This window comes from Eretmochelys imbricata, chromosome 9 (assembly GCF_965152235.1).
Source record: "Eretmochelys imbricata isolate rEreImb1 chromosome 9, rEreImb1.hap1, whole genome shotgun sequence".
Classification (NCBI taxonomy): Eukaryota; Metazoa; Chordata; order Testudines; family Cheloniidae; genus Eretmochelys; species Eretmochelys imbricata.
Window position 1 is genome coordinate 52822386 of NC_135580.1, and position 27193 is coordinate 52849578.

Below are 27193 nucleotides of genomic sequence, written 5' to 3' on the forward strand. Positions count from 1 at the left end.
AGTAGTTCTGCGTTTTTCTCCTCATTTTCACTTTTGACTTCCTGGGAACCCTTGGGCTAGAAGAAAGCGAGGAAATACCCTCTCTCTTTTATTTAAAGCTCTCTCCTCACTACCAGGGCCTGCTCTACTAACTGGACCTACAAGTTTACCTTAACTGTGAGTTCAACTGTAAAAAGTGAGTGAAGGTTTAAAAAAATGTCAAAATAACCTATAAAAATGATGAGAAAAAGGTGCACATGGGAGACAACGAGACTGAATTAGACCCAACAAAAACCCTGCTGATAATTCAAAGACTATCTTAAGATCATGTCTGGTAAACTTGAGCGTGGGACTGGATATCTATGGACAAAAAGTGAACAAAATAAGAAGGGAATGGGCTAGTCTGGCTGTTGCTCCCTTTTGGTGTTCTTAAAGAGAAAAGACTGGGGCAGGGGAGAGAAATTAGCAGAAGCAGCTGTCAGTCAACAACTGCTGGCTGGGTTGATGAATGGATGAAGAGGCTATTGCTACACTGGCTGACTAAAAGATGAGAGAACAGCTCCACCATTATGGCAGCTGTCATCCCAACCATCTGCTGGGAGTACTGTGACCTCTGCGATGTGGGTTGTCCTGACCAGACTGGGCCAGAGAGGGGCCCAAATCACACTGCCATCTTCACCAGCTCAATCCCAATCACTAGCTGGGATGTGAGATTGACACTCCCTTTACCCCATGTGACCTTTTCTTTTCCACCTGACTACTTCCTCTCCCCCCACCCCACCCCTGCTTTTCCTTCTGTCTAAGAGGAATCTGGCTTAGCCAAACAAAACTGTCTTTTGTGTGACACTGATGGAAGCCTGTTACCTGAGAGCCAACTAAAAGCAATTCCCTAAGCAGCCCAACGTGGGTACAAGCCTGCCAGGTCTTGGGGGAGAGGGGGTGCTGATAAGGCCACATCCTGTGTTTTTCCAGTACTGAGGTTTCAAGTAAGAGGTAACACCAGAGACAGAAGCTGGATTGTCTCCCTTTGCTGGTCTTTTTCCCTCTCTTGTGCATGTTTGGCTTCTAGGGAACAGGATTGGACTTAACAAAAATAAGCAACAATTCCCACCCATTTCAATGCACTTATTCTTTTCCCCCAGATGGACAGTTATTACCTTCTAAGAGACTGCTAAATAAAGGGGGGTTTGTTCTAAAAACTCTCCACCCCAAGGGAAAGGGAACAAGGGATGCTGTTTAAGTGACAGTCTTACTTCATACTTTACATTTCAACTGTTTTTTCTTCCTTACTGTATCTTATCTTTCATACAAGGTTAAAAAGGAGTTTAATGGTCTCTCCACCATGGTATAATGTAAGCTGAGATCTCTGTCTACTAAACCCCATTTAAAACGTTTTGATGTTGACGGTGACAGGGTATGTGAACACTTTTGGCTCTTTAGGTCCAGGTATTCCATCTAAATTAACACAACAAACCTTAGCCCTGGAAGACTGAGACACTCGGTTCTGAGGTATCTGACAAGGAAACCTGGGAGTCAAAGAAAGAAACAACAATTCTGTTTCCTTCCCACTGAAGAGAAGCTGTCAAGTTTAGTTGCTCCTTGTGGTTTGTTCTCCTGCAAGGCCTTTCTGCGGTTAAGGACTTCTGGAACAGTTACTGCTTTGGTCTTCTAATCAGAGCTGCTGGTCCCTCACCACTACTTTCAGCAGAGTCAGATTTCTCTTTCACCGGGTGTGAGCTTGCAGGGAATCCCACACCTCCTTTGCCTCTGATGAAGAGTGCAAGGCCCCAGGGATACACTGCATGTAATGGATCTGGGTAAAACCCACACATAAGAGGTGATGTTTTAGGGTATGTCTATGCTGCATGCTCACTTATGGCAGCACGTAGAGTACCTACAATGCATGCATCTCCCAGCCCAAGTATTAATAGCAGTATAGACTGTGAGGCACTGCTTAGGTGAGTAAAGAAACTCCAGAACCACATGGTATATACCCTCCATAGCTCTCTACACGCCCAACCAGTGCATCCCCTATCTACACAGCTAGTTTTAGAAGTGTAGTGTCCCCTGGTGTAGTGAGGCTGAATGGCCTCCCTCCAACCAGGGCCTTCCTTTACACTCCCCTTTACACAAGGGACCATTACACTCCCCTTGGAGGGTGGAGCCTAGATCACCCCGCCCCCCTTGCCAGAAGTGCTGGGGCGTGGCTGAAAGTATAAAAGGCAGGCCCTGCAGCACAGTTGGGGACAAGTCTGCGGAGGAGAAGGATGCTCTGCCCATTCTGCAGTGGCCCAGAAGGGAACCTACCCCTGGCTGTTCCTGATCCCCAGACGCCGACGAGGACTGGTCCGGAGTGCATGCCACCGTGTACCCCAAGGAGCCGGAAGAGGCTGGGAAGCCACAGGTACCAACCCCTGGGGAGGCAGGAAGTGGCCCAGGGGCAGCCACAGAGCAGCCGGCTGCAGAGCTCAGCGTGGCTCAGTTGGAGTGTTGCAGCTGGATCCCTGCCAACACAGGAGCAGCCAGTCCTGCCCCTGCCAGGGCCCTGGGTTGGGCGTGGTGGAGTAGGGTGGGCCCGTGTCCCCCTGCCACCCCACCCCAGGGTGGCTGACTCCCTACACTGTGCAGGGAAGCTCTAGCCTTGAAGAAGGAGCCTCCCTTACCAGCTAACTTATAGACTGTTTGTTTGTTGGCTGCCTGAGCCCTGCCCAGGGTAAAGCCAGCCCTGGACTGCTTTGCTTGCTGGCAGCCTGAGCCTCCTCAAGCCCAGGCCCCAGCTTACCTATAGACTGTTTGTTTGCTGGCTGCCTGAGCCCCACCCAGGCTAAAGCCAGCCCTGATAGACTGTTTTGTTGCTGGCTGCCTGAGCCTGATCAAGCCCAGGCCCCAGCTCAGTTCTAGACTTTTTGTAAAGACTGACAGCTTGAGCTGCCCAAACCCAGGCTAAAGCCAGACTGTGACTATTGATTGCCCCATCCTATTGTGGGCTCTTGGCTGTCCTACGGACTCTGGTCCTGTCCAGGCCGGACCGGACTGAGTGGCCTCCCTCTGAGCAGGAGAGCGAGGGACCATTACACCTTGCCAGAGCCTTTCACTGCTGGGGGTAGCTACACATTGCAGTGTGGACACAGCCTGCTTTTCACGGTGGCACACAGCTACACATACCCTTGTACTGCAGTACAAACAGGTTCTTGTTTGGGAGGACCTAGACCTACAACCAGAGTCAACAAATTTCTTTCTGAAAAAAAACAACCAGGTGGCACCTTAAAGTCCGGTGGCACCTTAAAGACTAACAGATTTATTTGAGCATAAGCTTTTGTGGGTAAAAACCCCACTTCTTCAGATGCATGGAGTAAAAATTATAGATGCAGACATAAATAGACTGACACATGAAGAGAAGGGAGTTACGTCACAAGTGGAGAACCAGTGTTGACAGGGCTACATCAGGGTGGATGTAGCCCACCACCCTCCTAGTCCACTCCCAATAATAGATGAGGAGGTGTCAATTCCAGGAGCAGCTTTGCTCCTGATCGAATTGGCTCTGTCCACACTGGTTCTCCACTTGTGAGGTAACTCCCTTCTCTTTATGGGAAGTCACCCATATGAAAATGCAGACTCAGATACAAAGGTCTACATGCTTTACACATACATAAATCATGCCTGACCAACCAGATTGCCTTCTATGATGAGATAACTGGCTCTGTGGATATGGGGAAAGTGCTGGTTGTGATATATCTTGACTTTAGCAAAGCTTTTGATACGATCTCCCACAGTATTTCTTGCCAGCAAGTTACAAATGTATGGATTGGATGAATGGACTATAAGGTGGATAGAAAGCTGGCTAGATTGTTGGGCTCAATGGGTAGTGATCAACGGCTCGATGTCTAGTTGGCAGCCGGTATCAAGCGGAGTAACCCAGGGCTCAGTCCTGGGGCCGGTTTTGTTCAACATCTTTATCAATGATCAGGATGATGGGATTAATTGCACCCTCAGCAAGTTCGCAGATGACACTAAACTGGGAGGAGAGGTAGATATGGTGGAGGGTAGGGATAGGGTCCAGAGTGGCCAAAAGAAATCTGATGAGGTTCAACAAAGACAAGTGCAGAGCCCTGCACTGAGGAAGGAAGAATCCCACACACTGCTACAGGGTGGGGACCTACTGGCTAAGCAGCAGTTCTGCAGAAAAGGACCTTGGGATTACAGTGGATGAGAAACTGGATTTGAGTCAGCGGTGTGCCCTCATTACCAAGAAAGTCAATGGCATATTGGGCTGTATTAGTAGGAGCATTGGCAGCAGATCGAGGGAAGTGATTATTCCCTCTATTCAGCACTGGTGAGGACACACCTGGAGTATTGTGTCGAGTTTTGGTCCCCCACTACAGAAGGGATGTGGACAAATTGGAGAGTCCAGCGGAGGGTAACAAAAATGATTAGAGGTCTGGGGCACATGACTTATGAGGAGAGGCTGAGGGAACTGGGCTTATTTAGTCTGCAGAAGAGAAGAGTGAGCGGGGATTTGATAGCAGCCTTCAACTACCTGAAGGGGGGTTCCAAAGAGGATGGAGCTTGGGTGTTCTCAGTGGTGACAGATGACAGAACAAGGAGCAATGGTCTCAAGTTGCAGTGCGGGAGGTTTAGGTTGGATATTAGCAAACACTATTTCACTAGGAGAGTGGTGAAGCACTAGAATGTGTTACCAAGCGAGGTGGCGGAATCTCCTTCCTTTGAAGTTTTTAAGGTCAGGCTTGACAAAGCCCTGGCTGAGATGATTTAGTTGGTGCTGGTCCTGCTTTGAGCAGGGGATTGGACTAGATGACCTCCTGAGGTCTCTTCCAACCCTAATCTTCTATGATTCTATGATAAATTAAGGTGAAACACGTCTTGTGCTAACCAGAGTTATCTATTCAGAAGAAAAAAAATAAGACTGTAGTTGCCAGCCTTAAGGAGGTCAAAAAGAGTGAGTCAGCTGTCCAAAAACAGTTCAAGCCAATCATGAAGCAGATCATTAAATTGGTTTGCCTTCTAGTTTTCCTCTTTATGGATGAAGACATCCCACACACACTGGTGGTGGGGGATGATTTCAGATAGACAAACCCAGTCCAGGACGTACACCCAAATAGGCAGTCTTCTTCTTTCTATGGGAGGGTACCTTGTGCCCTTCTCCTAACCAGAGATGGGGACGCTGTTGTTCTGTCTCAGCACTATCCAGCTCCCATTGTGACCTCTAGCACTTCCCTCCCCAGTCTCCTGCTCCATCTCAGTCTCCTACCCAGTATCCCCCGCCCCCCGCCCATTTCATCACCTCCTCTTCAATCTGCTGCCTCCTAATATCATCCTTCCCTTTCCCCTCACTCTCACCCCATTCCACTGTCTCCAACACATTCTCCCTGCCTTCTCCCCAGTTTCCAACCCCCCCCCCAACACACACACACACTTTCCCCAGATTATGAGTCAACATTGCCTCCCACAGAAAAACAGGTTCTAATGCTCACAAGCTGTATATGAGCCAGGGCTGAGTACACAACGGTTACTGCTGTGCAGTTTTCTACATAGTTAATGCACCAACAGACTCTGACTCATTGCCTTGCAAAATGCTTTGGAATGCCATGGCTATGGGCGGAAGGTGGTACAGTCCAAAAATCAAACCCCTCTCTTCCACTCTGCAGCTGTTTCTGAAAGCTAACCACTTCCTGACAGCGTGCTGTGCCTCATCAGAATGTGAGTTGAGTGGAGGCTGATGCCATCTGAGAGTGAGTAGGCAAAAGAGCCATGCACAGAACAAATTTCCAGCAGAGGGGATAGATCATTGACTGGAAACATGACAAGCAGTTCCTAACCTGCCCCTGCTGTGCATGTCATGGCTAGGAATTTGTGGTGGGTTTGCAACTGAAGAGGGAGAGTCGGTGGAGTGACTTTCCACTGGGGAGTCAGGCTCAGAGAGTGGCTTTGCCCAGCCGTCCAAGTGTAATTTAACCCTTGCCATATGACACTGAGGTGCCCGCCCAATGTTCCTGCCTTTGGAAGGAAGGCTGGTGATTCACAGATAAGACACTGCTGGGATAGAGAAGTGTGGTTGGCTTTATATATTAAATGAAATGTGAAATTTGGGTTATTCATAGATGCTAAGACTAGAAAGTGGAAGTGGAAGCTTGGACATATGACCAGGGAAGAGTATAAAAATATTGCTCGGGCATGTAGGAATGAAATCAGGAGGGCCAAATCGCACCTGGAGCTGCAGCTAGCGAGAGATGTCAAGAGTAACAAGAAGGGTTTCTTCAGGTATGTTGGCAACAAGAAGAAAGCCAAGGAAAGTGTGGGCCCCTTACTGAATGAGGGAGGCAACCTAGTGACAGAGGATGTGGAAAAAGCTAATGTACTCAATGCTTTTTTTGCCTCTGTTTTCACTAACAAGATCAGCTCCCAGACTGCTACGCTGGGCATCACAAAATGGGGAAGAGATGGCCAGCCCTCTGTGGAGATAGAGGTGGTTAGGGACTATTTAGAAAAGCTGGACGTGCACAAGTCCATGGGGCCGGACGAGTTGCATCCGAGAGTGCTGAAGGAATTGGCGGCTGTGATTGCAGAGCCATTGGCCATTATCTTTGAAAACTCGTGGCGAACCGGGGAAGTCCCGGATGACTGGAAAAAGGCTAATGTAGTGCCAATCTTTAAAAAGGGGAAGAAGGAGGATCCTGGGAACTACAGGCCAGTCAGCCTCACCTCAGTCCCTGGAAAAATCATGGAGCAGGTCCTCAAAGAATCAATCTTGAAGTACTTGCATGAGAGGAAAGTGATCAGGAACAGCCAGCATGGATTCACCAAGGGAAGGTCATGCCTGACTAATCTAATCGCCTTTTATCATGAGATTACTGGTTCTGTGGATGAAGGGAAAGCAGTGGATGTATTGTTTCTTGACTTTAGCAAAGCTTTTGACATGGTCTCCCACAGTATTCTTGTCAGCAAGTTAAGGAAGTATGGGCTGGATGAATGCACTATAGGGTGGGTAGAAAGCTGGCTAGATTGTCGGGCTCAACGGGTAGTGATCAATGGCTCCATGTCTAGTTGGCAGCCGGTGTCAAGTGGAGTGCCCCAGGGGTCGGTCCTGGGGCCGGTTTTGTTCAATATCTTCATAAATGATCTGGAGGATGGTGTGGATTGCACTCTCAGCAAATTTGCGGACGATACTAAACTGGGAGGAGTGGTAGATACGCTGGAGGGGAGGGATAGGATACAGAAGGACCTGGACAAATTGGAGGATTGGGCCAAAAGAAATCTGATGAGGTTCAATAAGGATAAGTGCAGGGTCCTGCACTTAGGACGGAAGAATCCAATGCACCGCTACAGACTAGGGACCGAATGGCTAGGCAGCAGTTCTGCAGAAAAGGACCTAGGGGTGACAGTGGACGAGAAGCTGGATATGAGTCAGCAGTGTGCCCTTGTTGCCAAGAAGGCCAATGGCATTTTGGGATGTATAAGTAGGGGCATAGCGAGCAGATCAAGGGACGTGATCGTCCCCCTCTATTCGACATTGGTGAGGCCTCATCTGGAGTACTGTGTCCAGTTTTGGGCCCCACACTACAAGAAGGATGTGGATAAATTGGAGAGAGTCCAGCGAAGGGCAACAAAAATGATTAGGGGTCTAGAACACATGACTTATGAGGAGAGGCTGAGGGAGCTGGGATTGTTTAGCCTGCAGAAGAGAAGAATGAGGGGGGATTTGATAGCTGCTTTCAACTACCTGAAAGGGGGTTCCAAAGAGGATGGCTCTAGACTGTTCTCAATGGTAGCAGATGACAGAACGAGGAGTAATGGCCTCAAGTTGCAGTGGGGGAGGTTTAGATTGGACATTAGGAAAAACTTTTTCACTAAGAGGGTGGTGAAACACTGGAATGCGTTGTCTAGGGAGGTGGTGGAATCTCCTTCCTTGGAAGTTTTTAAGGTCAGGCTTGACAAAGCCCTGGCTGGGATGATTTAACTGGGAATTGGTCCTGCTTCGAGCAGGGGGTTGGACTAGATGACCTTCAGGGGTCCCTTCCAACCCTGATATTCTATGATTCTATGATTCTAAGTACACACCCCTGACTAACATAAGTTTCACCGACAAAAGCACCAGTGTGGACAGTGCTATGTCACCAGGAGATGCTCTCTCACCAACACAGCTACCGCCGCATCCTTGCGGGGTGGTTTAATGAGCGGCTACACAGGAAATCTTACAGTGGCGCAGCAGCAGCGGTGCAGCTGTAAGGGCCGTGGTACAGACATAGTATTAATCTAACATCCTGCATAACACAGGCCGTAGAACTTCCCTCAAAACACTTCCTGTGTGTGTAAAGATGGTGGTGAGTATTTTTGCTGATGCTGTTTGGCGAGTATTTTTGTCGTGAGCAAAAGGCAGTCTTCACCACGCAGAAAGGACTCAGGTGTTTTTAAAATCAGCATTTCTTGAAAATGACTGTAAAGCCTGCAAGACCTGATAAACATGCAAAAAGCCAGCAATTTGACACATCCACTTACCCCTGAAGGAGGGTTTGCAGTCCAGCCCAGCTCAGCTGTAGCCGTCCGGGTATCCATCAAGGTTTCTGAGGAGCACACACAAGAGGATCAAAACAAAATGAATTACTAGGGACTCCAAATAATAGACTGAAATTACAAACACACTGCAAACCTATTTCATATCTGATTCAGCACCCATTGTAATGACTAGCACTCTCTTTGGCTTTGATGGTGCAGGATCAGGTCCTGGGAGCTTTTCCGAAATAATGCAGTGGATCCCTTTTTACACTGAACAGTTTCTGAAGCCCTCATTCTTAATGCAATCTACACCAGCAGTGAGAATCTCCTGTTTCTCCAGCAAGACTCCCATAGAAATCAATTGGATTTATTTCAGCATAAAGCCTCAAGACCCTGGCCTACAAGTGAGTGAGTCATAAGCACCCCCTTAGACTACAATGTGACAGCCCTGAAACAGGAAAATAATGTTACCCATAAAAATGGTTGTGTGGAGTTGTAAAAAGGTACCTGTATTAAGGCCTGGCTAAAAAGCACTAACTCCTGGCTGCAGATTTCATTTTGCTCCTTGAATTGTTACAATAGAGGACAAGTCCAGGGATGGAGGGGTAAGGGTGGGACCTCAACTTCAGTCACAGATACAATCTCTGCTCCCAGTGATCAAGAGATTGAGCATGGCCAGTTCTGCAGTCCTGGTGTGAAGTTGCTGACAGCTGGGTGCTTTAATCAACAGCATTGGATGTCCTGTTTTATGGACTGGCAGCTGTTCCATATACCAAGTTGTTGCATGCATTCATTATCCCCGTCATGGCTAGTGGGGGAGTCAGATCAATGAATAGTGAGTAATATCACTGCAGTAGGATTTCTGTTTCGGTTTTTGGGGGGAGGATTTTTGCAAAACATTAAGATGCAATACAGATAATATTTTCCCTGCCCTCCTTTTATAAGAAAAAAACCTACAACATATACAGACAGATGAGGAAAATCTTCCAGGTTTTATTTATTTCTTTTCAGTCAGGCAGACACCAAGATTAATTTGCTTGGATCCTGCATCTCTACCAAATGCGAAAGAAATGTGTCCCTCACGTCTGGTCTAGCTGACTGTCTGGTCAACCCCCAAACCTATGAATGTTGGTGTTTTCCTTTACAGCCCAGATACCACCTGGGTGCCTAAAAAGGGAGCACTTTTGTCCCAGGAAAGTTATTACTTCAATGTAGTAGGAAAGTGAGGAAGTGAATGCTGGAAAGATAAACATGTGGTGCTGCAAAGATAAATGGCCTGGAAATAAAATCAGTACAACTAAAAGAATATAGTAAATGCTGCCAAACTGTTGTGTTTAATCCCTCCATCAACATTCCAGAAATCACAAGTGGGAAATGAGGAACTCTTATTAGTCTTTCCACCCATCCTTTGCCACTACTCAGGGACATAAGGCTAGAAGACTTCAGCCAGGACCCTCCACCCAGTTTCTCTTGATTAATGTTCTACATTCTTTCTTTTATCAGCAGCATTGGCTAGCAGCATTTGACATGGCTCCTTCAGAGACTGAATTGGGGTTTAGCAGCGGAGATGAGGCATTCCACCTCGATTCAAAGTATAAACAGGGTTCAAAAGTTAGTGGGGAAAATCTACAATTCTCGCCAGTGTTAGGACTCTCCTTGTAACTATTGCTCTAAGATATTTACATAGCCCGTCACCACAGTATCTGCATGCTTCACGCTCTTCGTGTCTTGTTCCACACAACCACCTGTGAGACAGGACAGTGCTATTACCCTGACTTCACTGGTGAGGAACTGAGCACAGAGAGGCTAAGTGACTTACACTGTGGCAGAGCAGGGAATTAAACCTGAGTCTCCTACACCTGACACTAGCGACCTAAACAATGGCCCATCCTTGCTGTCCCTGCTGGAGTATGACACTGGCTGTCGCCCTGCCACTCACCTTCCATAGGTCCTCCATCCTCTTAAATAAGGAAAGAAGTGGACACTGTCAAATCACAGAAGTTTTCTCCCTTTGGGCCTCTCGTAGCAAACCCAAGAGTTACAGCTGTTAGCAGCCTTACCAAAAAATCCACTCTTAAAATGGCATGAGTCATGGTGAAGTTGTGAGACATCTGGAAAATGGGGGACACACAACAACTCTGAGGATGTATGTTGTGTGTGGGGAGGAGGGGTGGCAATCAGTACCAAAAATGGGGAGTGGGAACCACCACCTCACACAGGCCTACTCGGGGCAGTGATGGGGAGATAAGAACAGGAGGTATAACAGTGGGGATGGCAACACCATTAGAGAGAAAGGAGGGTGGGGAAGAGAGTGCTCCGGGAAGTGGGCAATGAGAAACAACGTTGGGAGAGAGACAGAGATTGGGGAAAAAGAGCCTAGAAAACTGAAGGTAAACATATGTCTGTAGGGCCACATTCAGATCCTCTCCCTCAAGTTGGGAAGCACCTTACTCTATCAGTAGTCCCTCTCAAGTCATCAGGCTGCTTAAGTAGCAGAGTGCTGTTTTACACAGGGGCGGGGCGGGGTGAGACCTGGCTTTGTAGTTAAGATGCTGCTGTGGGACCTAGGTGACTTGGTTCAGTTCCTGGCTTCTGTAACTGGGCAAGTCACTTCACTGCTGACTCAGATGAGTACCTGTAAAATGAAGACACTGCTCCCTTCCTCCTGTGCTTTGAATAAGCAAGAGACACAGAGACTAAGTTCTTCAGGGCAGAGCCCATCTGTGTATGGGCAATGTTTCATGCATTGGGGCCTTCAGGCACTATTGCACTAGAAACAGCACCATTCAAATGGGGAAGGGTATCGGAATCTGGCCCGTAAGGGGTAACACGAGCCTGAACAGGAAAAAAGGAGAAATTTTTAAGAGGCTGAAGGATTAGGGTTAATAACAGCCAACGAAAAGGAATGAAGAAAGAGATATCAAGAGGTAAAAGAAAGAGTGGGAAATAGAAAAGGGAAGAAGAGAAATGCAAGGGGATTCGAGTCATTTGTTTATAGAAAGTCAGCTTCATCCAACACATCTGGGCCATAGTGTAATGTTTGTTACAAACAATCGTGGAGCACTGTGTTGCGATCCCTCTCAGCACACTTCCATTCACTCACCTCCCCTGAGAAATGCCACTTGAGTATTTGGCAGCTACAGATCCTGGGCTTCCAAGCTCCTTATGTGTATCTGTTAACTCCAATAAATATGCAGTTCCACTGGCCTTAGTCCTTAAACACACTTTGTTATATACACAGCTCATCTTTAAGCCTTTCTACAAAGAGGGTTCTTAGTTGAGGCAGGCCCTCTATTGGGCAATCACCACGAATCTGATTTCTTTCCTTGCACACATACCTCTAGAAGGACTGTCTTATACCTCATTAAGAAGCCATTAATCCTTACTGGAGTCCTTCAAAGAAATAGGTTGACATGCCAGTTCATACGTTAACGTGCAGAAGTGATACTCATGACCGTAGACCCTCCCACCATCCAAGCAGAGAACTCTGCCTATCTCAGCACTTCTCACTGTAGTATCCAAGTGCCTCAGAATTAGGGGCTTTTATCTTCATAACAGCCCTGTGAGATAGGGAGGTATGAGCCCCATTTTACAGATGGGCAATGTAAGCACAGGCTGGATTAAAATTCCTTGCCCAAGGTCATACAGGAAGTCTGCGGCTGAGCTGTGAATTGAACTCTGGTCTCCTGAGTCTCTATCCACTAGTACAACCTCCCAACTCTGCAATAACTAAGGAAATGAATAACCACCCCCTCATATCAGCAAAGATTGTTCTAGTTTACCCATAATTCATCTTTCTTTAATATATAGGCTTGCTGTGTTCAATTACAGGAAAGGCACTTTTAACAAGTGTTTATTTAGAAAAGATTTTCACTCCATCATCTCTCTTCCTGTACATCAGTTCGGTGCACTTATAACTTGCTTCCCTGGAGTGCTTTTCTTGGCTGTGCTCTGACACCAGGAATGTACTTTTGATAACTTCAGCCAGTAAGGTGCTTCCTTTGCACTGATTTCTGCAGTTCCCTGGCTGTTGTAACTTGGCAGTGTTCTGTGCCATTCAGAACAGTTGACTCGTGAAGTTACGAAAAAAAAATCCCTGTTAACAAATATGTTTTGCCCATCAAGTCTGCAGTGACAAGGGGGAGGTTTGCATCCTCTTCCTCCAAGCTCGACTTTCTTATCTATGCCGCGGTGCATGACTGCGAGACACAAGGGGATTAGTGTTAGCAGCAGCAGCCGTCTGTCACACAGCTCTGCTCTAACATGACAAATGAGTGTTTGGTTCTATTACTGCCGGGTTCTTTCCTTTAGTCTCCTCAGGCCTATTCATTCATGGCGGATGAAAAGCTCCTGCAGACAGTGGATTAGAGGCTAACCTCTAGCAGGCCTCTCCAAGAGATTTGGGGGTGGGGAGATGTTACCTGGTCACAGGTCACACATGTGGCAAATTACACAGCTCTCAGCTTGAAAAACCCACAGTTTTGGAATTTTTAACTGGGGAAGGGGTGAAGTTTCCAAGTGACGAGGTTTCCCTTGTGGTGACCAAACTCAGTTCTGGAGGGGACAGTCTTTCTGCCTGTTTCAGGGCATAGCTTGGGGTAGAGAGAGGGCAGAGTCTTCTTAACCCGCCCCTTCTTTTGTACATACAGAACTCCTAGGACAAGAGCTTCTGCTTAGTGAAGAGACAGCCAACATCCCCATGCTCAGTGAGGAGTGGTTTGCTCTCAGCAAGAAGTGATGCAGCAGCCGGGGAGCATTGCCAGGAGGACAGCTTTGCTAGGCATGCTGAAAGGCCAAATGTTCCATGTGGATGCCCTAGAGTTTGACAGATTGCAGCCCAGCCCTTTCTGCCATTCCTGACCCCCATGTCACACACATACAGTCCTGCCAACTGACCATTTTTCTCCAGATCCACTCATCTTGCTAAGATTGCCCATATTCCAACAGTCTGTTACTTTACCTGGCAGCACAGTAATGGGGCAGTGCCATTTAGAAGGGAAAGGGCATAGATTCCTCCCCCCTGCCAGACCCTTCTCTTCCTCCCTCAGGTGCCCCCACCACCACCAGAGGTAGGCTGCCCCCTCAGCCCATGAGCCACTACACCTATCCCCTCCAAGTCTGAGTGGCATTGCGACTTGGCACAAACCTGACCAGTGCAGTGACCCTGCACACCACGCCATAATACCACTCACTTAGAATTTCGCTCAACCAGTCCTATTCCCCATTCCTCTCCTCTTTTCCCCAACCCTCCTCCCCCACATCATGAGGAAGGATGGCTGGACACTCAGGTTTGGCTCAGCCAAAGCATGGTCAGTCCTTCCCTCCTCCACCACCTCCCTCCTCCAGAACCCACCCCCATCCCCCGGTCTACCTTCTGATTTCTCTCAATGTGTTGTGCAACAAATAATAAAGAACGGTTTTTAAACAATTGTGACTTTATTTCCTTTCTTATATATAGTGGGCGGGTAACTTCAAGAGAAACTGTCACACTGTACCCTGTCCAGTCATGAAACTGGCTTTCAAAGCTTCTCTGATGCGCAGCGCACCCTGCTGTGCTCTTCTAATCACCCTGTTGTCTGGCTGTGCGAAATTGGCTGCCAGGTGAGTTGCCTCAACCTCCCACCCCACCATAAATGTCTCCCCCTTACTCTCACAGATATTGTGGAGCACACAACAAGCAGCAATTACAATTGGAATATTGGTTGTGTTGAGACCCAAACGAGTCAATAAACTGCGCCAGCGCACTTTCAAATGTCCCAACGCACATTCTACCACCATTCTGCACTTGCTCAGCCTATAGTTGAACAGCTCCTTACTACTGTCCAGGGTGCCTGTGTACAGCTTCATGAGCCATGGCATTAAGGGGTAGGCTAGGTCCCCAAGGATAACTATTGGCATTTCAACATCCCCAACAGTAATTTTCTGGTCTGGGAAGTAAGTCCCTTCCTGCAGCTGTTCAAACAGACCAGAGTTCCTGAAGGTGCGAGCATCATGCACCTTTCCCGGCCATCCCACGTTGATGTCGGTGAAACATCCCTTGTGATCCACCAGTGCTTGCAGCACCATGGAAAAGTACCCCTTACAGTTTATGTACTGGCCGCCCTGGTGTTCCGGGGCCAAGATAGCTATATGCGTTCCGTCTATCGCCCCGCCGCAGTTAGGGAACCCCAGCGCATTAAAGGCATCCACAATGGTCTGCACATTTCCCAAAGTCACTACCCTTGATAGCAGCTGGTCAATGATTGTGTTGGCTACTTGCAGCACAGCAGCCCCCACAGTAGATTTGCCCACTCCAAACTGATTCCCAACTGACCGGTAGCCGTCAGGCGTTGCAAGCTTCCACAGGGCTATGGCCACTCGCTTCTCAACTGTGAGGGCTGCTCTCATTTTGGTGTCTTTGCACTTCAGGGCAGGGGACAGCAAGTCACAAAGTTCCATGAAAGTGGCCTATGCATACGAAAGTTTCGCAGCCACTGGGAATCATCCCAGACCTGCAACACTATGCGGTCCCACCAGACTGTGCTTGTTTCCCGGGCCCAGAATTGGTGTTCCATGGCATGAACCTGGCCCAACACCACCATGATCTCCCAATCGCCACATGCTGTGCTTCTAGGAACGTCTGTGTCCATGTCCTCATCACTATGGTAATTGTGCTGTCATTGCTTTCTCGCCCGGTTTTGCAGGTACTGCACATACTACTGGATAATGCGCAAGGTATTTACAATGGTCAAAACTGCAGCGGAGATCTGAATGGGCTCCATGCTTGCTGTACTATGGCGCCTGCACGGGTAATCTTGGAAAAAGGGCGCAAAACGTAGGAGAGCAGAGTGGCAGCGGAAGAGGTACTGTTCGGTTCACGATAGCTGAAAAAAGGCGGGAAATGGTTGTCTTCTGTAGCTTTCACAGAGGCAGGAGCCCAGGACAGACAACATGGAGAAGCGGGAGAGCAGAGTTGGCGGCAGAAGCTGTACTGCTCGGTTCACGATGGCCGAGCAGAGTTGGCAGTGGAAGAGGTCAATGAGGAAGAGAAAGAGTAGATACTTATAGAGATTACATAGAAAGACGAGAGAAAATGCAAGGTGGATTCATAGTACCAAGAGAGAAGCAGTGCACCGTACTACACCATCTGCTGAAAGCAGTATGGCATCTGCAGGCCAAAAAGGCGCGAAACAATTGTCTGCCGTAGCTTTCACGGCGGGAGGAGCGACTGACGACACACACCCAGAAACATTCGCGAGAATGTTTTGCTCCATCATGCACTGGGAGCTTAACCCAGAATTCCAGTGGGCGGCGGGGACTGCGGGAACTGTGGGATAGCTACCCACATTGCACCGCTCCAACATTCGATGCTAGCCTTGGTACTGTGGACGCACTCTGCCAAATTCACGCGCTTTAGTGGGGACACACAAGACCAAATGTATAAAGTCGCTTCAGAAAATTAGAATATAATAATTTTGAAATTATTTCGTACTGTAGACATACCCTCAGTATCCACTTTGCAGAAAGGGTGGAGCAAAGTGGCAGGCAGGTGTTTGCCTATGCCTCCTGGAGTCACAAGGGAACAGGACTGTTTAAAATAGGGATAGACACTCAAAAAGAAGCAGGCAAGACATTTTGCTTGATTATTTTGTATCAGATATGTAGTCAAGGAGGTGCAATATGTTAATAAAGGAAATATCCAAAGCTTAGATCGTACCAAAATGATCGCTATGAGAGACAGCCTGAACAAAACAAAAACTCCACAGTCAACCACTAGAGTGAGTTAACGTGCTAAGCAGGTAAGAGCTCTTGCATATCTTGTCCTTCCAGAATATACATATCTGCAAATTGTAGGAAAGCCATGGATTATTTTCCTGGTTTACCTACCCAAAACACATTACAATAAATGCTGAGAAAAAGAATTAAATAAATGAGCAGAAAATAAAGCATGAAAATCCAAGTTTTGTCTGGCTATACACAACCAGTTCTCATCAACCGGACATTTCCTTTTCATTTGGTTTTTCAGGGGATCTTCACAAATCTCTACAGGGCAGGTTTACTTGATCTCCCTCTGAGCTGCAGATGTGCGCTCATTATATGGAGGCCATTAGCATAGCCTACAAATCCCTTTCCATTGTATTTAACAGGGCTGAGGTACTGGAAACATCAAGGTAAAATAAAAAGGTAACCAAATCAAGGAAACCCTGAAACATCAAATGCTATATTGTTACAATGAATGTAATCAATGTAAAGAAATGTGTTGGAATCAAGCTTATCACACCCCTAAAACGTTAGTTTGTACTGGTATTACACAGAGGACCCAATCAGAGATTAGACTCCCATTGTATATACAATGCCTACTACAACAAAAAGTTAGTCATTAACCCCAAAGAATTTAGAATCTAAGCAAACATTAGGCACATTTAAATATCCATCTGGGTGGATTTCTATTTCTGGTCCATAGTTATACTAGAAGTGTTAATGGTACTCTGTATAAACTAATAATTTGTTGTAGATTATTAATAACATGGTTATCTTGCTTTGGGTGTATCAGAAATAGTTATATAGCAGTTATACGTATTATTAACATTACTTCATTCTTAAGACTGAAAAATGACAAACCCTTGACATGCATATCAATGCAAGGCTGAGCTACTGTATTTGTCATTCTATACCTCCTAGAATGGATTCATATGAGACTGATGACGTTCTGAGTCATGTCATACAAGCTACAGCAGCTTTAAGTCAAATGGGACAACCCTCTACAGTAAGGTTTTGCCCTTCACTGTAGGAACTTCAGATTCTAGTGTTCGGTGAGTCTCATTGGATATGTTCTATAAGTCAATTTTCTAGTCCAGGTGAGGTGTGTCTCCTGGTGGGCCTGACACACCCTGTGCTGCTATTCCAGCTAGATTTTATCCATGTGCAGGCACACTCATTTTCCTTCACTTCAGGTTTCGGTTCTCCAGTGGGACCTATCTGGGGCAAGTGTTTTTGAGGTTTTATTGTGCACCTGGATCCAGCTCCCTGCCCATTATCCATCAGTGAACCTCAAAGAGCTCCAGAGGTTCATTGCAGAGTAGCGTCCAGAAGGCTACAGTGGTTAGTCAAAGCTTCTTGGAATTACTCAGACTCTGAAGGGCCGTGTCGCTTCCCCCAACACCCCATGCCCTGCCTTTGTGCTAAGCAGACTTTGCTACCCACAGGGTCGCTGGAGGTTCAAGGGAAGGCTATTTGCTGAGTCCCTCATCACAGAGAGGCTCCACTGCCCTCTCACCACAGCATGAAGCGGCATCAGAACCACGACTGTAGACAGCCCTTCTGAACTCCACACTCCGTCACTTCCCTACTTGTTGACTCCAGGATAGTCCTAGATGTTGAGAAATGTGCCACTACCTGGGAACTTTCTGTGCTCTGGGCATGTCACTAGCCGGGTTAGCCCAAAGGGCAGAGGCAGCAGGCTAAAGAGATCACTCCAGTAAACAGTGGTAAAGAGAAGGGAACAAGCTAACTGCAAACCCTGCTCAGGCCTCAGGAAAATATTTGGCTTCAATTTGGCACCAGGGCTGGCTGAAGATCTGGGTCAGTTCTTTTGTCTACGTTTTTCTGCTTGCCCATCCCTGTTTCCCCCTCATTTCTAAACTATTTGTGTGGTGCTGCCTTCTTAGATTAATGCTCTCTCTAATGATTCCTTTCATATCTATATGTCTGTGTGCAGCATGGGTTTGGGGCACCCACCGTAAAGGTTGGAGGCTGGCTGCACGACAGGCACCCATCATTCTGAATATGAAGACCCTAGAGATTATTCAACATCTTCACTTGGAAGCAACTGATCCCACTGTTAGTGGGACTTGAGCTTCTGTCAGAGCAAACTGACCATGACGGCATTGCAGGAGCCCCTGATAAGGAGAGAGGAGCTCTGTGAGAGTGAAGAATCTTCAGCTGTACCCAGTAGATTTTCTTTAATGGACACATTACTTTAAACTAAGTCTTCACCATCTGTTCCACACCCTAATTATCAATACAAAAACAAACGTCTACTCACAATTACATCAGTAACAAGTAAAGATGCCAGCAATTAGAATGCACGAACATACTCTTTATGGAACAGAATCTCCATCTGTGATATTATTCTCCCGTTCCAGACACAAGTCGGTTGGGGAGGAGGGGAGGAGATGCTTGCTCCCAATAACTGAGATGCCATGGCTTTCTTTCTAAGAAAGTTCTGCTGAGCTGTATGGCCCCTAATGGCCAAAAGCAGAGGGGATGTAAAGTGGTGGTGTAAGCTACGTGATCACATACACACTGAGGGGCAGAACAATGCATTTGTAACAGAAATAGCAACCAAATGGAGGGTGCAAAGCGGTGTAAGATAAAATATACTTTGTTTTTACCAACTGTCTCACAGCCTACTTTATCTTATATCATGTTGATCACTCTTCTAGGATGTAGATTTTCCTTGGAGGACCATCTCTGAAGCTCTGTGAAATATAGATAAGTTTATTCAGTTGAGATCCACTCCCTGTGCTGTTTACCAAAATCTTTATTCCAGGCTTCCCCTGTGTAGAACACTCTTGACAGTTGCACAGAAGGAATGTCTATTACATAGAGAGGGGGACCATAATGAAGCAAGGAGGGAGAGTACTTTTGACTTCTTGGCATGCATCTGCTAGACCCATAGTAAAAGCAAGATCGGATTGCATTATATTCTGGAAGGAAGGAACAGTGTAATGAGACTTTCTGCTAAGAGAGGCTGTGAAGAAATATCTACAACCAATCCATTTGTCCGGTGGAAACTTGTGGCTCAGATATGGTTCCTCCCCAAGGCAAATAAGCAGAAGCTTGGAAGAGAAGTCGTGGGCATTAGTCTACAAGATAAGACAGCTTTCTTGCACATAGTTATATGAATATAAGACATAAGCATGCCTGGGAAGATCAAGAAAAAAATAGAAATTAAGCAAAATAAGAAAACAAACATGAGAAGACATAGTAACAGATGGGCAAAGAGAGATTTAGAAAGAATGCCAATGACTGGAAACAATGACAGACACTTCCCAAAAACTCCAGTGCGAGATGATAAATCAGCATCTGAGAGGTCTGCATTGGTAGCAGAGACTTCGGAGTGAAGAGTGGGGGAAGGAATGCATCCAACAGCTCATGGGTGGAAACAAGGTTTGAAACAAGCCCAAGTGAGTAAAGTCACTATGTCAAATTATTGTTCTCAGTCCAATTAATAGAAGACAAGCGTCCACATCAAATGGGGGTGAGGGGAGAAGAGATCACTATTCAGCATCCTTTTTGGCAAGAATAAAAAAGGGAAAGGAGACTGAAGTACCTCCTACCCAAATGATGCAGTCCCTCTGTGTTCAGGATGGAGGCACATTGGCAGGGCAGTGTGAAGGTACAGTGAACATGTGCTCTGAGACACATGCAGGTCTCAGCTTTTTACAGAAGGCGAGTATGAAAGTGCATGGATATTTCCATGATGTGCATGAAAAAGCTTGGTGGCCCTTACGGCGAGGAGAAACAGTTGCAAAGAAAAACGTCCTCAGGTCATGCATCCCTGGGATGGAGCACGCTCCTTCTGGTTAGCACACAAGAGCTGAGAGAGTACAGAACATGCTCAGTGCAGATGGAATCTTTGGAGAATAATGCTGACATGCTCTAGCCACCATCTACTACCCACTGAGATTTCCATATGCTAATAAATTCAAACTTGGGTGGATTTTCAGGAGGTCAGCAAAAGGCACATCCCTGACACCAGGACAACTTATCTGACAACTTTTGAGTCCCTGCTCCAAAGCATAGAGGCATTAGAGCGTTTCAGTGAAACTGTTAAAGACTTTAACTTGGTCAAAATGATGTATGTTTTCCTATTCCCATTCTTAAGAGCATAAGAACCACCATACTGGGTCAGACCAATGATCCGGCTAGCCCAGTATCCTGTCTTCCAGCAGTGGCCAATGCCAGGTGCTTCAGAGGGAATGAACAGAACAGGGCTATTGAGTGATCCATCGCCTGTCTTCCACTCCCAGCTTCTGGCAGTCAGAGGCTTAGAGATACCCAGAGCATGGGGTTGCATCCCTTCCCATCCCGGCTAATAGCCATTGATGAAACTATCCTCCATGAACTTATCTAGTTCTTTTTTGAACCATGTTATAGTCTTGGCCTTCACAACATACGCTGGCAAGGAGTTCCACAGAGTGACTGTGTGTTGTGTGAAATAGTATTCCCCTTGTTTGTTTTAAATCTGCTGCCTATTAATTTCATTGGGTGACCCCTAGTTCTTGTGTTATGTGAAGAGGTAAACAACATTTCCCTAGTCACTTGTACCACACCGTTCATGATTTTATAGACCTCTATCATATCCTCCCTTATTCGTCTTTTTTCCAAGTTGACCAGTCCCAGTCTTTTTAATCTCTCCTCACACAGCAGCGGTTCCATACCCCTAATCATTTTGTTGCCCTTTTCTGCACCTTATCCAATTCTAATATATCTTTTTTGAGATGGGGTGACCAGAGCAGCACGCAGTATTCTAGGTGTGAGCTTATTAAGGATTTATGTGGTGGCATGATGATATTTTCTGCCTTATCTATCCCTTTTCTGATGGTTCCTAACATTGTTAGCTTTTTTCACTGCTGCTAAACATTGAGTAGATGTTTTTGGAGAACTATCCACAATGATTCCAAGATCTCTTTATTGAGTGGTAACAGCTAATTTAGATCCTGTCACTTTGTATGTATAGTTGGGATTATGTTTTCCAATGCACATTACTTTGCATTTATCGACACTGAATTTCATCTGTCATTTGTTGCCCAGTCACCCAGTTTTCTGAGATCCCTTTTTAAGTCCAAAGCAGACTGCAAAGAGTTAACTATCCTAAGTAATTTTGTACCATCTGCAAGTTTTGCCACCTTGCTGTTTAACCCATTTTCCAGATCATTTATAAGTAGGTTGAATAGGACTGGCTCCATTACAGACACCTGGGGGACACCACTATTTACCTCTCTCCATTCTGAAAACTGACCATTTATTCCTACCCATTGTTTCCTATCTTTTAACGAGTTACAGATCCATGAGATGACCTTCCTTCTTATCCCATGACAGCTTACTTTCCGTAAGAGCCTTTGGTAGGGACCTTGCCAAAGGCTTTCTGAAAGTCCAAGTCTTGGAAATGGCTGAATCATTTTAGCTGAAATTTTCAACAAACAAAAGATTTCAGCAAAAGGATTGAAGTTTGGTAAAGTTCTGAGAAACTGAAAAAGGGTGTTTATAATGGATCATGTTAGCATCAACTGTAGTTAAGGTTGTCTACCAGCTCTGCCTACAATATGAGTTTTGATAACTGTACTTTTTGCTAAGATTACATCAGGATTTCCATTACTACACCCTATACTCTCATACTTGCTTTGCATTCTCATATATTTAAGTATCTAAATGTAAAGCCTATTGATGTTAGAGGCACCCATTGAAACCAATGAGACCACTGATGGAGTATGGTGCTTACAATTCAATACGAGCAACAGTATCCAAATCTGAGCTTTAGTGTTTAAACACAACTTAATGTTGTTTTAATTCTGCTTTGTGTTTCTGGATAGAGTGCCCAGTTCTGATCCACAAAGCTCTCAGGGACTGAGCACCTGTGCTGCCGTCCAGGTCCACCCACAATAAATTTTGCTAGACATTAGACCCCCCCCAAAAAATGTGGATGAGAAAAGCAAGGTGACAGACATGTGGCTTTACCACAGGGATAGAGTCAGCCAGCCATTTGGGGGGCTTCTGACTTGAAGAAAGTTTGTTCTTCAGGAGAAAGCTCAGTAAATTTTTCATTCTTAATTGGAAGGGAGTGCAGGCTCAGCTGAGCTCTGCAGTCTGCCTCTCACACAAGCTGAATGAGCTGGCGTCTTCTGCATTTTGAACACTGACACTCTCCCACAACTGCCAGACATTTTAATTATGGTGCTGGAAAGGCAGGCAGGGTAAGAGCAGAATCACCCTTTTCCATTTGATAAGCAGTGCTCTTCTTAACAGTCTCCTAAGAGCATCAGCTCCCGAAAGAGCCGCTTACAGTATCTATGCACTTTCAATCAAAAATATTACAGCAACAACTAATTATGGCCCATCATTCCCATGGCTCTTTGCCTTTAATGGTGCATTTTGCTGCTGTAGAATTACAGTAGAACTGCTCTGCAAGTGCATAAATGAGCAATCCCCATCAGTCTCCCATGGATTCATTATGATCAAGGATTATCCACAGAATAACAAACCAAGTTCAAAACACGGAAGAGACTTTAAAAAGAAAATGATCCATCGCTTGGTGTTTTTGTCCATCTTTTAAAACAAAAACCTCTCTAACCCTTGGCATTTACAATGAACCTTCTAGAGGGAACAGGGGAGAAGAGAGAACATATGTGCTTGATGAAGGCAACAGTGGTAGGTTATGCTACGCATGGTTCTTTGTGATTGTAGATAGAGCTACGCATTCAAAAAGTCAATATTGATTAGGGGGGGAAAAGACCAGCAGAGGATTAATATACAGTGACACTGGTCAAGATACAGTAAGTACTGTGCACACAGCAAGTCCCAGAATGCTCTGGGAAGCCAATATCACTGCCATGATTTCAAGAGAGTGGCCCACGAAGCAGATCTCGGTGGAATACAGAATCATGTAGTGAAATATAGAAGAATTAGGTAGATTCACCTCTCAATGGCAACATCCCACTACGTACCATGAATGCTGACACAACCCTATACACATATCAAGGTGTGAATCCTATTAGATGGATAGAAATAGGGGGTTTAATTTTATACAACGCTTGTCATAAAATATCGTTCTCGGTTTTATGCATGTGCACACAACAAACAGTGACTGCATTGTTAAATTTGCACTACAGAAACATAGTTAACATAAAACCTAAAAAGCAAGGACGTTAAGAGTAAATGCAGCCAAATTCCATTCCTACCACCATTACCAGACAACCAGATTCCCTCTACCGGCTGTCCTTTCCACACAGTGCTGTTAAGCTACACACACTCAGGATAGGGAATGGGGATGCTGGCATTTCAAATGGGGCAGAGTTAAAGTTGTAATATATTCTCCATGGCATATGATGGTTGTGCAATTGCACTAGTGGTGACCTGGCTTTAGGTATCCAAAAGATTTTCCTATAACCATTCTGATAATGTTATGATGTTTAAAAAAACATTTTAAACAATGAAACAAGCAAATGTGCGTCCAGTCTGAACATTTAGAAACAAAAGCAACAGATTAATTTTTTTTTTTTTAATGAAAATAGATTTTCAGTTATTGACCCTTCTTCAATAATACCCACAGTCTTGGCCAAAATCTTGAGAGCAGCAGTCCCCCCATGAGATTTGTAGCCACACCTTCATCAGAGTCCACTGCCAGACATGGATTTCACACCAAACCAACAGCGAATTTCTTCATCCAAACAGGCACTGCAAAGCTGACATCTTCCCCCTGCTCCCCAGATGTAAAGTAGTTTGGGTTCAAAGTCCTCGTACCTGCACATCTCCAGAGTTAATCCATGTGAAATTGCCAATACTGTCTTCTTCTGGGGTTGTTTTTTATTTTAATTTTGTTTTCTTTAGTGGTGATTTCAGGGCTGATCTGCCAAAACCATTTTTCAAATGCTTAATCCTCTCTCAGGATCAGGCCTTCACATAAGGCCCACAGATGTAACTGCAATTATAGCCCAGAGTTACAAGTATCACTTTATGTGCACGTACTGCACCATTTACACAGACACACAAAGAGCCTGGGGACTCCTCTGTACGGGCCCAATCCTACGTGATGCTGAGCAGCTTCCAATTCTCCTGAAGGCAATGGGGGCTGAAGGTGCTCAGCGTGTTTTAAGCCCAGGCCCAGTGATAACTATGGAACGCAGAGTGAGGGGGGTTGTGTGTGCATCTGTTCTGCCTTCACTGCTTACAGGGGCTTGACCTAGCATGCATAAAAGGTGTTGGACTAGCTCAAGCTGAGCAGAGCAATCCATTTATCATAATCCTATGGAGAAAAGACACAGTAAATCAAAGAGACAACCTGCCTGCAAACAAATTACAGAGAGAGAAGTGCAGTGAGAGAGAGAGAGAGAGAGAGAAAAGAGAGGCAGGGAAACAGATAGAAAATTAAGAAAAACAGTGCATCCTGGGGAGACAAAGACAAAGAGTGATTCAGAGCAGGTACAAAGGGGAGAGAGACAGGGGTTTTTTAAATCCTTCATTTTCCAAACTATAAACTATTGTACAGAATTGTATTCAACTAGAATTCTACTGAGCACCAATAAGAAATATTAACAACACACAGAGATTACCACTGGCTCCTAACCTGTGTGACTTAGGCATTTTCTGCTCTTAATAATGGCTAATTTGTTTCCTGTATCTTGTTTGTTTGTTTATTTATTTATTTTTGGTTTTCTGGTATAAAGTATACCTGTGTCTTTCCTGAAATTTAGTGTATGATGTTCCTACTGTATGGAAGTATTCCTTGAAGGAGGCAGCGATTCTTTAGCAAAGCTGCATATCAAAAGGGGCTTCAATGTAACCTATGAATGTGTGGTTCCTCCTCTGCCTTGGTGGATCCTGCACTTATTGGCGGATTTGCTCACCTCAGAGATTCACGGCAGCCCTCAGTCACTTTTGCCGGTGGCTCAAACCTGCCATTCACTCAGCTAACCTCGTCGCTGGCCAGCATGGGGAAAAGGAGGAGGACAATCCCTGCAGTCTCTGATGGCCCACCTAGTGGGTTGGGAGACAGGCCAGAGACCTTCTCCTCTGGTGGGACCCACAGTCCAGGTCAACTCCTCTTATATCAAATGGGGAGTTGGGAGGTTTGGGGGGGGAACCCAGGACCGCCCTCTACTCCGGGTTCCAGCCCAGGGCCCTGTGGATTGCAGCTGTCTACAATGTCTCCTGTTACAGCTGCGTGACAGTTCAAACTCCCTGGGCTATTTCCCCATGGCCTCCCCCCAGCACCTTCTTTATCCTCACAGCAGGATCTTCCTCCTGAAGCCTGACCACACGTGTATTCCTCAATCCTCCAGCAGCACACCTTCTCACTCCCTGCTCCTTGTATGCCCTCCACTAACTGATGGGAGGTCCTTTTTAAACTAGGTGTCCTAATTAGTCTGCCTGCCATAGTATGATTCTATGATTCTAGTATGTTCTTAACTGGCTCCAGATATCTTAATTAGCTTGCCTGTCTTAACTGGTTCTAGCAGGTTCCTGATTGTTCTAGCACAGCCCCTGCTCAGGTCGCTCAGGGAACAGAAAACTGTTTATCCAGTGGCCAGTATATCTGCCTTCCACTACTCTGCTGTACAAGACCTACACCATCCCGGGCCATACCATCTGTGACAATCTGTATCTGGTCCGAGATCTCTTGGCGCTCGGGTGTAGGGATGGTCTGTCGTTCACCCTTCTGTCCTTGGATCAGGAAAAGGTGTCCAACAGGGTGGATCATTGGTATCTCCTGGGCACTCTGCGAGCATTTGGCTTTGGACCCTAGTTTGTGGGTTTTCTCCAGGTGCTGTATGCCTCCGCAGAGTGTCTGGTCAGGCTCCACTGGACCCTGACCGAGCCAGTCAGCTTCGGGTGGGGAATACAGCAGGGGTGCCCCCTCTCGGTCTAGCTGTACACTCTGGCGATCGAGCCCTTCCTGTCTCCTTGACCGGAGGTTGACAGGTTTGCTGCTGCGAGAGCCAGAGCTGCGGCTGGTCCTGTCAGCGTACGCCGATGATGTGCTCCTTGTGGTCCAGGACCCAGGCAACTTGGTGCGGGTGCAGGCTTGCTAGGCCATCTACTCAGAAACCTCCTCCGCCCAGGTCAACTGGGTCAAGAGCTCTGGCCTGGTGGTCGGGGACGGGTGGCAGGTGAGCTCCCTCCCACCCATGCTTCAGGCCATCCGGTGGAGCGTGGGTCCACTGCTGTATCTCGGCATTTACCTTTCTGCCACACAGCCGTCTCCGCTGGAGAACTGGCAAGGTTTAGAGGACAGGGTGGCAGAATGGCTCCGGAGATGGACAGGACTACTCAGGTATCTCTCCCTCCGAGGGAAGGCACTGGTGCTCAATCAGCTAGTCCTGTCCATGCTCTGGGACTGGCTCAACACCCTGGTCCCGGCCCCGGGCTTCCTGGCCAACCTCCAGACAGTGATTCTGGAGTTCTTTTGGCCAGGGCTGCACTGGGTCTCTGCAGGGGTCCTCCACCTGCCCCTGGAGGAGGGAGAACAGGGCCTGAAGTGCCTGTGCACTCAGGTCAACATCTTCTGCCTCCAGGCCCTGCAGAGGCTCCTTTATGGTGCAGGTAGTCCGGCATGGAGCGTACTGGCACACGCTTTCCTGCGCCACTTCTGAGGGCTCCAATACAACTGGCAGCTCCTTTATCTCCATCCAAGGGTTCTTCCGTGAGACCTCTCTGGGACGCCGGTCTTCTACCATGACCTCGTCCGGACCTGGAAACTGGTTTCAGTCACCAGGTCCATGGCGGCCACCAAGGGGGTGGATCTCCTCGTGGAGCCCCTGCTACACAACACCTAGCTCCGTATGCAGGTGGCGGAGTCCCCCTCGGTGCGCCAGAGTTTGGTCCTGGCAGAAGTCACCAGAGTCAGAGACCTCCTGGACTACGCCTGGGGAGACTGACTGGATCCCCTGACTCTCGCTCAGTGCATGGGGCTCTCCAGGCCTCGTACTCCCTGGCGCATACT

The 27193-nt window shown here is 46.7% G+C and overlaps 1 protein-coding gene across 1 annotated transcript in view; it reads right to left on the reverse strand.

Annotated features, from left to right (window-relative positions):
• Nucleotides 1–27193, reverse strand: part of EPHB1 (EPH receptor B1) — a 317963-nt gene that overhangs the window by 231782 nt on the left and 58988 nt on the right. Inside the window, exon 2 of the mRNA XM_077825793.1 lies at nucleotides 8494–8558. Coding sequence (XP_077681919.1) covers nucleotides 8494–8558 — 65 coding nt within the window. The remainder of the gene's footprint in view (nucleotides 1–8493; nucleotides 8559–27193) is intronic.